Source organism: Caloenas nicobarica, chromosome 27 (assembly GCF_036013445.1).
Source record: "Caloenas nicobarica isolate bCalNic1 chromosome 27, bCalNic1.hap1, whole genome shotgun sequence".
In the NCBI taxonomy this organism is placed as follows: Eukaryota; Metazoa; Chordata; class Aves; order Columbiformes; family Columbidae; genus Caloenas; species Caloenas nicobarica.
In genome coordinates, this window is record NC_088271.1 from 5,313,767 (window position 1) to 5,329,943 (window position 16,177).

Below are 16,177 nucleotides of genomic sequence, written 5' to 3' on the forward strand. Positions count from 1 at the left end.
GAGAAGTTTTAATATTTCCCCATTTCCAGAGCATCCTCAGCCTGGGAACAGCACTGGATCCCTAAACCCACTCACTCCATCCCTCTGCTGCCTCCTGCACCGCTCTCCTGCCCCAGTCAGACTCCTGGCCTGAGCCAGAGTCAAGCTGGACACAGAAATACTCGCAAATATTGTGGGCAGAAACGATTATTGACCAGGCACCCCGGCAGCACCCTGTGGCCCCAGGGGCTGCTTCCCTGCAGAGCTGGTGGGGGGTGGATCTGCTGGGGCAGATCTTCCTGGGGGTATATTCAGCATCATCCCTCGTTGCCTTGGGCTGGCGGTCTGTGCAGGTCACCAGGGGAAATTCTTTGATCAACAGGGAAACAGTTTTCCTTTGCAAGCTCTGCCGTCACTAAGCCCTTAGAGATGTGGGGTGGGAATGGGCTGCGCTCGCGGCCGGTGGGAGCACAAATCCTATGGCAGGACCCAGATCCGTTTGGGTCAGGACCTGTGACGAAGGGGGTTCTGTGGCTGAATTTCCGCTCTCAGCCCACAGCACGTGGCCCTGACCTGGGGCCGAGAGGGTTAACCTGGGCGGGTTCGGCACCGGCACCAGTGGGATGCCAAGCCCAGATTAACCAGTTGAAGATGTCACTTTCCATTATGGGAAAGGCTCCTGAATAGCCCTGAAGCTCTTGGTCCCAGGGATTAGCCGCCAGCGTGCTTGGCTCCCAGCAAAGAGCAGGGTCGGTCCGCGCGGCAGAGCCCGGGGCGATGCGCGGGGCCGGGAGCTGCTCCTGGGGGCATCGCCTGGGCGGCTGAGGGGCCACCATGTGGGAGCAGGTCTGCAGAGCTCTGCTGAACTCGCTGTCCACGACCTCCCAGCACGTCTGGAAGTGGGTACGGGCTTTCTGGCAGAAAAATGGCCTCTTGACATTGTCAATGCTGTCGGTTGCCACCGGCTGCCTCCTGGGGTTCCTGCTGCGGGCGCTGGAGCTGACAGAGCTGGTGAGTCTGGCTGGGCTGGGGATGGGAGCGGGGACGATGGGGCAGTCAGGGCAACCAGCCCGGGTGCTGGCAAGATGTCAGGCAAGGGGCCCAGATGGACCCCAAAAGCAAAGGCTCCTGTCCGAGAAAATGACCTCTCAGGGCAGGTTTCTCCCTCCTGCCTCCTTCCACTGGGACTGGGGCCTCTGGGATGGACCCTGTGGGGCTGCAGGAGCCTCTGGGTGGGATGGGGATGGGAAAGTGGGGAATGGATGCTTGGCAGCCAGATGCTCGGTAATGGGCTCCCCCCAGTGCAACCACCCCTGGGGGCCGAGGTGTGGACTGATGGGCTCCTTGACTTCCACAGCTGCATGGACACTCACCCAAAGCCCGTTTCCACTCACTGGAGAAGACTCAGGAAATTAATACAGGGCTGGCGGAAAGCCTGGGGGGCTTCCAGGGTCACCTTCCTCCAAGGACCCTTGGAGAGCAAGGCATGGGAGAAAATGCACCTAAAATGCATGTTTGCTCAGCGCTTTCTAGGAGCATTGCGCTGTTAAATGTCACCACAGTAAATTCCACGTGGTTTTAATGACATTGAGCATCTTGGTTGTGGCTCAGCCCTGACCTTCGGCCAGGGGATGTTGCTTCAGGGAGGGCTCGGCTGGTGCTGGAACATCCCCGTGTCACCCACAAGGATTTAGCAAAGTCTTGTCATTTCAATTACGCCCTCCAGCATCACCCTCCGCAGCGGGGATGATCTGGTTACTCAACTGAAGCGGGTGTAATCCCGCTGTGCCCACAACAGCCCAGCAGCCTCCACACCATCCCCGTCCTGCCCCATCCCACCATGCACCAAGTTTGTCCATCCTCTGCACCATCTCCATCCTGCCCCGTCACCACAGCCCTGCACATGGTCCCCAGCAGACACTTTTCCCCATTAGAGAATTTCGTCCTGAAATCCGGGCCAAAGATGAGGGGCTGGAGGAGCAGCTGGTCACCACTTTCCTCCCCACGATGGGAAAGTGTCCCGAAGCTGAGAAACTTGCTGACAAAGAGATGCTGTTCCCATCTGTTCCTGCTCCTTGCACCCGGCTGGACCCATCGCAGCTCCGCTCCACATGAGCTCCCTGGGGAAATCAGCCCGGTTTAGGCCACATGGGTGGGTCAGCACAGGGACTGCAGTGTGAAGCATTTATTTTAATAGTTTGCCTTGGCATCCTTCAAAGCCTGGTGGTGTTGGTTACTTTGGAGAAACCAAAAGTACCTGTTTGGCTTGGGGCCACCGCAGATCCGCCCCTGACACCTCTTCAGTGGCACAGCAAGAGACTGGGGGGCAGGGAGGGAGGGAGAGAAGGTGGATGGACAGATGGATGGAGTAACGGATGGATGGATGGATGGATGGATGGATGGATGGATGGAACTCAGCAGCCAGGAGGGTGATGGATGGACGGAGGGATGCCTGGTGGATGCTAGGATGCTGGCCAGGTGGCTGCTGGTCTCACAGACCCCTCACTCTTCCCTGGGTCACGGTTGGGGAATCCAGGCTCTGGGGGTCTCCCCCACATGCCCGTGTGAGGAGTGTAGGAGGTGCACAGATGCCACGGGGTTGAAAACTCCTTCGATGCAGCGCGAGGCTGCACCACAGCTGGGCTGACACCCGGGCCCTGCCTGAGCTCGGCTTTGCTGTCCGCAGCCGCAGGGTATTCAGGGTATTTCCACCTCCTGCTGCTGGCACCAGGCTGCACCCAACAGCTTTGGGGCACATCTGCATGTGCAGTCCAGCCTCTGCTCCCCAAAAACGAGTGCAAAGACCTTCAGGAGGAGTCAGTGGTGGGGCCGTGGGGACCATTTCCTAGAGGGCAATGGACCCAAGGGTGTTTTGGGGAAGGAATCAGCCCCACATGCCTCTCTCTGAGTTTCCCATGTAAACAGTGTTTCCCATCCCTGGCCCAGCTCCCAGTAAGGGACGGACAGACAAACAGTGTCCGAGTGCGGCAAGGAACAGCTGCGGCTGAGAACCAAGCTCGGAGCTGGGTCTGCTCAAGCAAAAGGCAAATTCATCAGGTTTGAGCCCTTAACCCACAATCAGTGTCCACTTCTCAGCTCTCACCTGACAACGGCTCTGCTCTCTGTGCAGGAGAAGCAGTATTTCTCCTTTCCTGGAGAGCTCCTCATGAGGATGTTGAAGATGCTGATCCTGCCTTTGATCACCTCCAGGTAAGACATCATCTTCTGCTTCTAAAGCACCATGTCCCATCACATTGAGGACATCACTCCAAAACTGCCTGGGGTGAGAATAACCCTGGCCCTAAGCAGCATCCCCTGGCTTGGTGTCCATCAAACCCCATCATTTCCCAGCAAGTCTCTGGGACAAATCCTCACGTAGATTGGGCAGACATCTGCATCCGGGGCAGCCCCTGCCCCAGCTCGGGGGTTTCGCTGCTTTTTGGGCCCGGTCAGCTGGGGGTGCTGGGACCATCCATGGTGACATGCAGCTGCTTAAAGCAGATTTCCTTATTTAGAAGGGTTTGAGAATGTTCTGGTAGAAACCACAAGTATCCCTCAGTGTTGGGTCTGTGTTTGCAAATCCCACTTTTATCAGCCTGTCCAGATCTAGAAATAAGAAACAGCTGACAGAGTCACACTCAGGTCTAAGCAAGGTCTTGAAAAGCTTACATGGATTTACATATTTACATGGATTTACATATTTCAAACAATAGGTGGCACATGCTCATTAGAAATGCCCAATTAGCTCTGCTTTTTGTTTCCTTGAGGATGTGTCACTTTTCTACTGTTTTGCACAGTTCGCTTGCTGTGCCATTTGCCTTTGGCTCATTTTTGGGAGCCGTATGGTCTCTGTCCTGGCCACACTCAGCCTTTTCGGTATCAGCCCTTGTGGAGCTGCTTTCTTTTCCCCTCCGGTATTCACAGCCCCTTCCCTGATGCGCTGCCTGGGTTTTCCTTCGTTCTCGGGCGCTCTCAGCCGTCCTCGCAGCTCCGTGACGCTGGGTTGTCCCTGCAGGCGCAGAGTCTGCACAGCGCTCCCAGGATTTTCTTACTTTTTTCTTATTTCATTACTGCATGATGAAGTGGCATTTTTCCCTCTATGCACCGTCCCAGAGGTGCGCCCCCGGGCGCCCGCGGGCACGCTCCGGGGATGGATTTGTCCAGGTTGGGGCTCAGCTCTGGAGCTCCCCGAGCCTCACACTGGGAAGCGTCACCCACCTCCGTGTTGCTTTTGTGACCTCTCCTGAGCTTCCCAGGGTCTGTCTCCTCTGGACACGTGGGCTGCCCATCACGGCAAGGACCCGTCCCTTGTGTGTCCCCAAGGGTGGCATTAACCCCCCAGCACCACGTCCCGCCCGGCGGCCGTCGGGCTCGGCCGGGGCTCTGCAGGGCCCTGGGGGAGCTGGAGCCGTGAAACCCGCGGCCAGGAGCTCGGTGTGGGTCTGCCTGCACATGGATCACGCTGCAGCCCCCAAACGCTCCCGTTTGTCCCCAGTGCCACCACTGCCGCCCGCCAGCTCTCCCTGATGGTGCGGCCTGTAAAAACACCTCTATTTTTAGTCCAGTTTCGTTTGAAAGTAGCTTATGGGCTACTTCTTAGGAAAGCTTACATGTATGTGAAATCTGAATGAGCAGCTTTCTCCTTGGGGGAGTGGGGTTCATCCCCACCAGCATTTTATAAACCTTGCTAATACCTTTCTTCGCTTTCACAGTGTCATGCAGCAGCAGCACAGGGCGTTGGAGATTTAAGCGAACAGCATCACACACAAAAAAGAGCAGCATTAGTTATTCACCATCAAAATACACTAAGAATGTTTATTTCTTATCCCTTGGAGAAAACAGAAAACATGGCCAGATGTCAAAAACGGACTTGGCGAGGTGTCTCCTGCCCTTTGCAGCCCATCCTGGGCATGAGATGCTGTGGCCACAGGCACATGGATGTGCCAGAGGTCCGTGATGCCCTTCAGCATTGGTTAAAAAATGATCAATGGAAATTTCTCCCCTCTTGGAGATTTTGCCCATCAGCTTCATCTTCTGCAGTTCTTGGCTGACCACAATCTTTCCTGCTGCAGCCTCATGTCCGGGTTGGCCACCATGGACTCCAAGGCCTGCGGGAAGATGGGGGTGATCACCATCACCTACTACCTTTGGACAACCTTCATGGCAGTGACCATGGGGATCATCCTCGTGGTCAGCATCCACCCCGGCGCAGCTGCCCAGAAGGACAACTACTCTGTGGGGAAAGTGGTGCTCAGCTCCGCCGACGCGCTGCTGGATTTAATCAGGTGCATCACAGGATTTCAGGAGGAGATGGGTTTATGATGGTGTTTCACAGAGGTCTCCCACAAAGCACTGAGTTTGCAGGAGATATTCAGATCTCAAGGGAAACGGCAGAACCATTGGCCACGCTGACCAGGCACTGGTACCTCCGAGCCTGTGGGGTTTGTGTCTCCCCACGTGTGTCCCTCTGGCCACTCTGTCACCCCCATTGTCCTCCCAGAGCCACCAGCAAAGAGGGATGCGGCACCAGAGAACAGGACAATGTGAATCCCCTGCAAAACCCAGCGGTTCTGCCCTGCAGCCCCAGCCAGGCCGTGCCAAACCCTGCAGCTCCTTGTGCTTTGCAAGGTAAAACCGAGCAGGACCTGGCCCAGGGCTGGATTAAAGCAGTGGACAAGGGTTAACTGGGGGGTGCAGCACAGACCCAGGGGCTGAGGGAGAATCTCCGTTTCTGGAGGCATTTGGTCAACCGGACAAGGCTCTGAGCATCCTGCTCCAGCTCCACGGGCTGAGCGGGGCTGCGCACGCCGGGTGTCCATCCCGGCCTCCGGCTTCCCATGGGGCCGGTTTAGGTGCGGCTCACAGTCCTGCTCTTCACTCGCCTTCCAGCCTCCGCCCTCGGCTTGCACAGGACATGCAGCCGATGCTGCCGCACTGGTGTCCCTGGCCCCGTGCCGGCAGGAGGGCCTTCCCCGGTTGTTCCCTGTGTGCTCACCAGGCGCTCTAACCCCCCCACAACTGCTCTCTTACAGAAACATGTTTCCTTCCAATCTCATCGAAGCTTCGTTCCAGCAGGTGAGTTCACTCTGGTGCTCAGCTCCAGACGTGGCTGCTCCTCGCGTCCGGGGGCTCTTCCCCACCCACTGTCCAGACAAGAGCCCCTTCCCTTTCCCTTCCTCTTCCCCTACACCTCCCCTTTCCCTTCCCTTCCCTCAGCCTCCCTGCCCACCCCAGGGTGGGAGGGGGCGTGTGGGGCCATGGGCTCACAGGGACAGTCCCACCTGTCCCCCCCGGGGGCCCCCCAGCAGCACGGCTCTTCCCCCGCACGCTGCTCTTGTTCGGTGTCTACTCTGTTCTGAGGGCGGGGGGCAGGGGCAGAGGAGAAGTTGGGGTGGATGAAGGAGAGAGGCCAAGGAGGGGCAGGGAGGGTGGAGGCGAGATGGGGAAACGAGCAAACTCAGGGCATTGGGAAAACACCTGCAAAGCCCCCAGAAGGAGACGGATGGGTGCAAAGGGGTCTCTCCATGGGGACCACAACCCTGACCCAGCGCGGTGCCAGGGTCCTGCAGGGACCAGAGTCACAAACACCACGTCTGCCCGGAGCAGCGCAGCCTTGCTCCAGGACGGCTGTGCTGAGGCTGCAGCGAACACCCGCAGCTCCCCTCGCCTGTTTCCAGCTTCATTCCACCAGCCTTTTACTGCCTGAAAAACAAACTTTGAACCTTCGGGACCGGCTGGCCCAGTGACAGCTTTGCCTCTGTGTTCAGAGCAAGATGTAGCCCATTGCCACAGGACACTAACCCCACTGCTTTGCTTTTGTTCCAGTACCGAACTGTTCTTGTCCCAGTGGTGAAGTCTCCCGGTTTTCCAAAGATCCCAGGGAAATCTCTCAGTTTCATTTACTTTGCACCTGACGATGAAAACCCTGAAATTCATCGGCCTGTGTTCCTTGAGCTGACACCATCACCTGAGATGACCTACAGGACCCTGCCCGGGACCAGCAACGAGATGAACGTCTTGGGAATCGTCATCTTCTCAGCAACAATAGGTACCCGCTCAGTAGAGATCAGAGAACGGGGCCCCAGCCCAGCTCACTGCTCAGCGGCGGTTCCAACCCTGGGGAACTGCTGTAAATCCAGGTGGGGATGCTCAGAGGGTTATTTTAGCTCTACCTGCTCGGGTTCCTGGGGGAGCGGGTGCAGCACGGAGCTCGTCCCAACACCTTTGGCAGTACCACCCCTATGGAGCTCACAAAGGTGCTGGGCACTAAGAAGGCCATTTCCTCCCCAGATTTTCCATATGAACCTTCACAGCACAAACACGGGTCCTGAGGGTTTTCAAATGGTCACATAAGCTGGAGGGTCCTTTTTACAAGTTCTGCTGAAGTGACAGCTGGTCAGACGTAGTGCCTGTCGCAAATGTATGGAAATGTGTAACAGGACTTTCTGAAGAAGGTGAGAAGATTCCTGCATTGGAACAGCTTGCAATCCCACACGGACAAGGTGCTCGGCAGCAATTTCGGGAAGGAAGGACCAGAGGTTGGATGGAGAGAATACGCAAGGGATAGGGAGGGAGAAGGTTTAAAGGGGAGAAAGTCGCGGGAATGAGGAACTTGTAGCTGACTCAAAGGGCAAGAAAGACAGAAGGACGCTGGGTGCACAGCTGAGTGAGAGAGGGAGGAACCAGAGGGAAAGAGTAGGAGGCGATGAGCTGAGCATGGGGCAGGATTACGTGTAGATTAAGAGGTGAGGGCAAGGAGCTTGAATTTAGTGTGTAAGGAACCAAAAAGCCTATTAGAGGATTCGAGGGGTGGAGGCAGCACTGAGCACACCAGGCTGCCATCGACCGGGAAAGGCCACGATACAGCGAGAGCCGGGAGGAGATGGGCACAGGGAGCCTGAGCAGGGACAGACTCCCATAAAGATCCCTACGGACATAAGAGACGTCGAAGGCCGAGTCCTCTGCCAGTGACCAACCCCTCCGCAGCCCACGGCCACGGAACCTGCCGAGCTCCTGCCCACGGGACACGCGCTGCCCTCCAGCCCAGCCCAACGAGCCGCAAGAAGCTGCTTTTCTCTTCTGGGATTAACACCCACCGCCTGCCCGCGTGGGAGTGGGATCAGCGCCGGGCCAGGACACCGCGGGGGCCACTCGAGTGAGCCCCGGCCACCAGCTGCGCTCCCCAGGTTGTGCACGGGGTGGATTAGAGCAGAGCATCACCTGCACCGGGCAGCTCGGAAAGGGGCGTCCGGACATCCACAGGAAACTTTACCTGCCAGGAGAGGTTGAATTAACGGGGTTTGCCTGGCAAACACAGGAGAGGGACGGGGACGGCCGGGCAGCACAGCCCTGTGCCTGCGGAGCAGGGACCAGCTCCTCCCGCGGCGAGGAGGGGAGGCTGGGGGAGCCTGGTTGAGATCTCAGCAAAACGTATTTGTGTCCAATACCAAAATTAGACAGTTTGTGGGACTGAGACCAAGGCGTCCATGCAGCACCCGCTGTCTGCCCAGGGTGGCTTTGCTGTGGATGGTGACCCCGCAGAGCTGCCGCGGCTCCAGCCATCTCCCCACTGACGCCAAACACCTCCAGTCCTCCCCATTACTTTTGAGATGCAGAAAAAGGCAGAGATTTAAAGTTACTTGAAGTAAACTGCCCATTCTTACAGGGCAATCTTTTACAAATCAGCTGTCTGTAGCACCAGAAGAGAATTAATTGTATTTCTTTCAAACCAGCTCTTATGCCACCAAATACTGGATGAATCTCCACAGAGCTGAGATTTAAATATGCCAAGCTTTGTCTCATTTTTGAAAGTCCTGGCAAAGGTGACCTTATCTCATCTCTCTTCTGAGTAAGCCAAGAGGTCCAGCCCTGCCCAGGGTGTCAGGATTCCTCAGCCCTGGAGACTGAAGAGGGATGAGAGGAACAAGACAAGATCCTGACTATATTTTTCTTTTCCAAGCCAAAGCAGACACTTGTACGGTGCTTCAGAAGTAATTTTAGCTAATGGCACCACACAGAAAGCACATGCACCAGGCTGCAAACTAGATGGGCAAATACTCCAAGAGTAATTTTTCTTGTTCTCAATGGGCACCTTCTCACTCTCTGACCTGCCTGAAAGGAGCTTGGAGCCAGGGGGGGTCGGGCTCTGCTCCCCAGGAACAAGCGCCAGGACCAGAGGAAACGGCCTCAGGTTGCACCAGGGGAGGTTGAGGTTGGATCTGGGGAACAATTTCTTCCCCAAAGGGCTGTGGGGCATTGGAACAGGCTGCCAGGGCAGTGGTGGAGTCACCATCCTGGAGGGGTTGGACAGACGGACATGAGGTTCTCAGGACATGGGTTAGTGGTGGATTTGGCAGCGGTGGGTTAATGGTTGGACTTGCTGACCTCAAATGTCTTTTCCAACCTAAACAATTCTATGATCACATCCTCAGCTATATATAACTCCACTGAGTTTATCAGTTATCTGTGCAAGAAATAGTCTAAATCCTGGATTTGGGTTTGGTGGGGTTTTTTTGTGAAAAGGTCAGATGCTCATGTTCGCTTGGAGCAGAGAAGTACCATGACCCATAAGAGCATGTGGAAATCTGCATTAAGCCTGACCTGCTGTGAGTTTGCACTGTGAAAACCATCCTGTGACCAGCAGAGCCTCAAGACTCTCAGCCGATGCTCCTGCGGTACCAGTAACGCAAACCCATGTGCTTGGTTGCAGGACTTCTCCTGGGAAAAATGGGCGAGCGAGGAGCCCCGCTGGTTAACGTGTGCCAGTGTCTGAACGAAGCCGTTATGAAAATTGTCTCGATGGCAGTTTGGTAAATGTGTTTTTGATTGATTCAGTTATTTTCTTACCTGCTATCTAATGGTAATGCTGGCCATATGTCTACAATCTCTATTGCGAGCACTGGATTTATTTTCATATGACTGTACCTTGTGGTACCAAATACTGTAATGACTGTTGTGTAGTGCTTTGGTGATAGCTGCATCCTCATAAACAATTCTTTTGTGCTTACTCTTTGCAGGTACTTCCCCTTCGGCATTGTTTTTCTCATCGCTGGAAAGATCCTGGAGATGGAAGATCCATCGGTGATAGGGCAGAAGCTGGGACTTTATGCCATTACAGTGGTGTCAGGGCTTGCCATCCACGGACTCATTCTCTTGCCGCTGCTTTTTGCGCTCATCACCAGGAAAAACCCCTATGCTTTCATCCAGGGGATACTGCAAGCCTTGCTGATCGCCTTGGCTACGTCTTCCAGGTATGAAAATACGGCTGAAATACGCTGATACCGCTAAGGTGGCATCTGGTTTAGTTTAGTTGTGGGAGACGCGGCTGTGTGTCCGGCCAGGCGAGCTGTGGGAGAACAGGTATCATCCAGACAAAGAAAAATTCTGCTCCAGCACTGTTTGAAATGAGATCTCTTCTAGTTTTGCTGGTTGGTGGGATGCTCAGCCCTGCCCTGGTCCTCAGCCAGAAGAGCCCCAGAGCATCTTCAGCTCATGTTCCTCTTCTGCTCCCGCTCTCCTGGGGTTTTCGGAGAGCAAAGCAGCAACGTTTGTACATGTGTGTGCTGCTTTTCACTGCTGCAGTCAGTTTTCTTTCAGGGAATTCAAAATAGTACCGTTGTAGGCGCTTTATAAAGCAGAGTGGGGTTACGATCCTGGGTTTTAATTGAAAACATCAAGAGCTCTTCTGAACACTTCACTGAAAAGCTTAAATCAACTTCTGGGTATCCCAAGCTCCTCCAAAGAAAATTGTTGCCTACTTTAATAACATTTTATAATTTTAGATTATTTTTATCTCTCTTATTTTCATCGAAAAACATTACTTACGAAATAGAAGAAACTTTACATTAGAAACTACAATCCTTTCCGGAAGACACACAATTTAAAACATTTTCTTAGAAAACAACTGACTGGGGAAAGGGTTTTTCTGGCCTCCCTAATGTTGCTCCTTCACATAACCCAAATATAACCATCCAGGACTGTGCCTCCCCAGCCAGTGCCCAGTGCTGCAGGTCTCTGTGCCGCTCTCAGCTGCCTGAGCTCCTGAACTTGGGTCTCCAGCTCTGTCTCCATCCCTGAGCCAGCTGGAGCTGCTCCCTGGGGGCAGTGGGACCGTTCTGCTCCTCGTGCCAGAGCTGGGGCCACCGCAGCCCGTCCCACACCAGGTCTGTTGAGAACAGCAGCTCCCGCCTCCAAGGGACCCCAGGGAACGGCAGGAAGATGTGCCAGGGGAGGCTCAGTTGGACATGAGAAAAGGTTCTTCACCCAGAGGTGCTGGACACTGAACAGGCTCCCCAGGGAGGTGTCACGGCCCCAACCTGACAGTGTTCAAGAAGAGACTGGACAACGTCCTCAGACACACGGGGTGACCCGTGGGGTGTCCTGTGCAGAGACAGGAGTTGGACTCCTTGATCCTGGTGGGTCCTTCCAACTCAGGACATTCTATCGTTCTATGAGAGTCTATCACAATCCCATCGACCTCTTTTCCATGCTTGTTTCCTTTCTTCCACTTGGTCTTTTTCCGCCATGTCCTTATCCCAGCTCCTGCCCGACAGCTCCTGTTGTCGTGCCAGAAACAGGAGAGAAATCTCGGGGGGTGCAAGAGCCGAGGCAGCTGCTCCACGTGCGAGCAGCACAGAGACGGACAAGGAACGCGGGTCCGGCTCAGCCCCGCACGGCCGGTCGGGGCAGGTGCTGCCCTGTACTGATGCTGCAGGATTAACCTGGGGACGGGATGTACAACGAACTGTAACTGGCACTCGGAACCGTTCATACAGCGGTGCCTGCGGCCACTGAAATGACCTTCTCACATTTTGACTACTTAGCTAACTGTGTATATTCCCCAGGTAGTGCAAGTTGAAGAAACTTTAATTGCTGTAGCAATTTGTATAATATTGCTGCTGTATTTACCCTCAGGAGGACTTGTATTTCCGTACCTCTATGTTGATTCCTATTTATAAAGCTCAAGGTAAATGATAAGAGTTACTGCTCCTTTCTTGTTCTGCAGCTCAGCGACCTTGCCCATCACCCTGAAGTGTCTCCTGGAAAACAACGGCATCGACCGGCGCGTGGCGCGATTCGTCCTCCCCGTCGGTGCCACCATCAACATGGACGGCACCGCGCTGTACGAAGCGGTCGCTGCAATCTTTATTGCCCAGGTCAATGAATTCGAATTGGATTTGGGACAAATTATAACGATAAGGTACATGTGTCTTTGCAGCAGCTGAATTATTTATCTGTATTAATATTTATAGACATTATAACAATCTCTCACACTTTTCCTATCTTGCTACCAGAGTGAATTTTGCTGGCAAGCTGAGCACAGGGAAAGCTGCAGCGTGTCGCAGTCCCTGCCCCGTGCGCCAGGCAGAGTTTGGGCTCTGCCCCCCAGAATTTGCTGCAGAATCAAAGACTTTGCCTGTGGGTAAAAGCCAGACTGTGAACCAGCAGCATGGCCAGAGCAGGTCAACGCCTGCACTGCAGATGCATTACGTTAGCGTAGAAGGGTTTGTGCAGGTATAATTTACTTCCCTTCGGGAACAGATTATCCTCATTTTATAGGCAGGGAAATAAAGCACCTATCTAGATAAAAATAAATAAGTATGGATGCAAATATTTAGCAATTTTATGCGCTGGAAGGCAGAGGGGTGTTGAAGCCAAGAGCACCTGCTGCAAACACTCAGCTGTGATGAGCACGGGGAGCGGGAAGGTGGAGGAAGCCAGATCCAATCCAATCCTTCTGTACAGAAATAACTCACTTTGTCATGCAAATGTGCTTGTTTGTTTGTAAAAAAACCCACAAACAACAAGCCAAACAAACAGTAGTTGTACAGCTGCCTTCTCTTTGCAGCATAACAGCAACAGCAGCGAGCATCGGGGCGGCCGGGATCCCCCAGTCCGGACTGGTGACCATGGTCATCGTGCTGACTTCTGTGGGGCTGCCGACCGACGATATCACACTCATCATCGCTGTCGACTGGGCTCTGTGAGTATTTTCCAGATGCAGCATCACAGGTGGGTGCCGGGTGCTAGTTCCTGGTGATGTACTTGAAGCAGCTCTCACGGAGGCACATGGAGATTAAGGCACCACAGAACAAGGCCAGGAGCCAAGCGTGAGATTCTTCATTTTCCGATTATTTTCACAAAATAGCCCCGATAACTATCAGCAAACAGTCTTCTAAAGGAGCGTTTGACTTGAAGACTTTCTGTTCCGAGGTGGCCGTCTGGGAGGTGGGGACGTGGTGATGGTGCTCGGCCACTCTCTCATGTAAGGTCCTCAGTCTGAAATACCAGCTTGACCTGATCTTTTCTCCGAATCCTTATCTAATTGCACAACACATCTTTGTAGGAGGTCTCAAACAAGTTATACAATCTATCTGCCTGAAACACATCTACATTTATACTTTTAAGAGATCAAAAGGATGCTCCTTTCCTCTGCAGTGAGAGGCAGAAGAGGACAGTGGGTGCGCAGTCGTGTCTCCGGGAAGCGCTGCTGTGTAAGGCTGCCAGTTAACACGTTCCCTAGGAATACTTCAAGTTCTAGGCTTCTCCAAGCTGCCCACTCTGTGAACAAAGCAGGATGGACAGCACAGGAGTCAAAGTGAAGTGCTGGGTGGTGCAGGATTTGTTTGGTGGAATATTATCCCTGGAAGAGGAACAAAGTCGGTAAGGCAGGGTGAAAGGTATCTGGCTTCATTCAAGGAGAAATTAAAATTAGCCAGAGAGATGCTAACAATGACATGAGAGGGACGAAAGGGGTGGAAATACGCAATTGTTTAGGAAAAAAGCATGGTCTGCAGGAGGAAAAAACCCCACAACACACACAAAAACCCAAGCACAAACAAAAAACCACAACAAACACCACCAAAAAAAAAAAAAAAAAGAGAAACCAATAATAAACCATAAACCACTGGCAATTATTTACAACATGTGCTCACCAGTTTGCTGTTTCTGCTTCTGAAACATGAGAACATGGGCACTTTCACAATTAAAAAGCAGAAAGAAAAAACAGATGTCACATCAAAACAGTAACAAGGTAAAGATGGTTGCACACCAAATCATAGCAGAAAATGAGTCAGTTCTTGAACAGATGTAGCAAAAAACCCTCTCGCATTTAATAAGCAAGTTCACTCTCGAACCCATATGTCACCAGAACTAAACCATCCTGGAGTTTCTAAATGTAAGGATGACATTTTCCAAGGGCTGTATCCAACGCCGGGGAAGCGCGTCTGTCTGCCAGCGAGACTGTTCATCCTGATCAGATCAGACTGATCTTCAGACAAAAACTGCTGCTCGGTTACATTTGTCACAGACAGAAGGCAAACGTACGTAGTTTGTGAAATGTGACATTTTAAAACACTAAGAGAAAAATGAAGCACATCAGCAAGGTGACAAACCACACAGAGTAGGTGCTGACTTCTACGGAATGAATACGCGTGTTGCTGGTTTGGACTTCACAGTCCCCCTGGACAGAGAGGGAACAGCACCGGGTATCCCGGCGGTTTTTCTCTTTCACGTAAAAGGAATTTTAACTTTTCAGGTGAAACCTGTGAAATCAGAACACAATGTGGGTTCAGTCTTTGAGCACCCCGGGGTACCCAGCACCGTCGCTGCCCCAGCATGCCGGCAATCCCTGCTGACGCGGGAGGTGCTCGAGGAAACGAGAGCTGCTGTGGCAGCTGGGGATAAATGAGATTTCCTCCCCAAGAAGCATCCCGAGGAGGTTTGTGACTTGCTGAGGCCGCTCACCCCCACACGGAGCAAAAATGCTGACGATGCCTCAGTTTGGGGAGGAGCACGGGCAGGTCTGTGCACTAAAGAGAGGCACGATGAGGCAAAAGCCCTTCAGGGGCTCCCAGACCTCACCTGTCCCATTTTCTCTCTGTCTTCATAAGAACGATATTGCGCTTGTCTCAACTTCCCATTAGCAAAACCAGGGACAGACACGAGGGACAGCGGCCACCACCTTTCAGAGCCCTACAAGACCCCAGGCACGCGGACTGTGGCCACCGACCGCATCCTCACGGTTCTTTCTCATCTAGGGATCGATTTCGAACCATGACCAACGTCCTTGGTGACGCTCTGGCTGCCGGCATCATCGCACACGTCTGCGAGAAAGACTTCGCCCCAAAGCACTCCACGGTAGGTAAAGCGTGTCTGGGAGAGCACGGGAACGCGGGACACGGCTGCACGGGCACGTGTGCTCGCTTCGGAAATCACAATTGTGCTTTTTCTTTTTGCAGCAAGACCCCGTAAGCAACACAGAGAAGTTTCCTCCTGTAGAGACCTCACATCTGCACCCCAAAGACCACGTGATTGAGATGATCGAAGAAATGTTGTTGGATCAGACGGGGGTTCATTACAACATCTGTCAGGTGTAGATCACAGCGTTCCTGCTCCTGGGAACGGGGTCCTGGTGCTAAACACTGACATGCGGAATGTCACACGTGGATGCTCTGCGAGATCAAGGCCTTACCTGGCACAGCAAGTGGCAGAATCCCCTGGGTCCTTTGAGGACGCGGGATCTGCAGCTCCAGGACACGGCCGGACCTGCCGCCCCGCCCGCCTGCAGCAGCCGCCGGCATCTCGAGGTTTTACATCTCGCTCCTTTCCAAGCCCAGCTCTTTTGGAAGGTTAGAGAGGCGAGCAGCTGTCAGAAAACTGGAACCGTACCAGATGAGAAAGCAAGAAACATCAGACAAAAACCTGACACCTTAGGTCGGCTGCCCTTATCCGCTGGCCAGGCTGCACTTGATTAAGGTTTTATTTTCTTTATTATAGAGATTTTTTTTTTTTAATTACTAGGTTCTCATCTAAAAACTAGAGATTAAGTGAATTTTTGTCCATAGCTCGAAATCCAAGTTGGACATAACTGGATTTTCCAGCTGCCACACAGGGACAGGGCAGCTGGCTGCAGTATTTCACCCAGCGCTGACAGCGAGACTGATCTGAACTGCAGGGCTACATGGACCAGCTGTACACAGGTTTTTACTGGCTGTTTCACTACGGTGAAACTAACTGACCAGGCCAAATCGCAACTGCGTTGATTCTCCCAGCTAAGGATCTGTCCCTAAGTTCAAATTCCAATTACAGCCTTAAAATCCAGGCTTCCCAGGGCAGCCTTCTCCACAAAAGCCTTTTATACCAATGATTCATGTCGCTGAATTCATTTCTCCCTCAAAATGCCATCTCATCCCCTTTC

At 53.3% G+C, this 16,177-nt stretch overlaps 1 protein-coding gene across 2 annotated transcripts; it reads left to right on the plus strand.

The window, feature by feature from the left end:
- Positions 1-813: 813 nt before the first annotated feature.
- LOC135998976 (excitatory amino acid transporter 5-like) lies at positions 814-15,356 on the plus strand. Of its 2 annotated transcripts, none has more exons than XM_065652323.1 (11): positions 814-990; positions 3,110-3,189; positions 5,052-5,264; positions 6,012-6,054; positions 6,805-7,027; positions 9,689-9,788; positions 9,996-10,229; positions 11,984-12,178; positions 12,827-12,961; positions 15,018-15,130; positions 15,223-15,356. In XM_065652323.1, exons 1-11 carry the CDS (start codon positions 814-816, stop codon positions 15,354-15,356), a joined length of 1,647 nt encoding a protein of 548 aa, XP_065508395.1. The 2 variants fall into 2 exon arrangements, with proteins under 2 accessions (XP_065508395.1, XP_065508396.1); XM_065652324.1 differs by having other exon boundaries at positions 15,018-15,117; positions 15,219-15,356.
- The last annotated feature ends 821 nt before the right edge of the window (positions 15,357-16,177 follow it).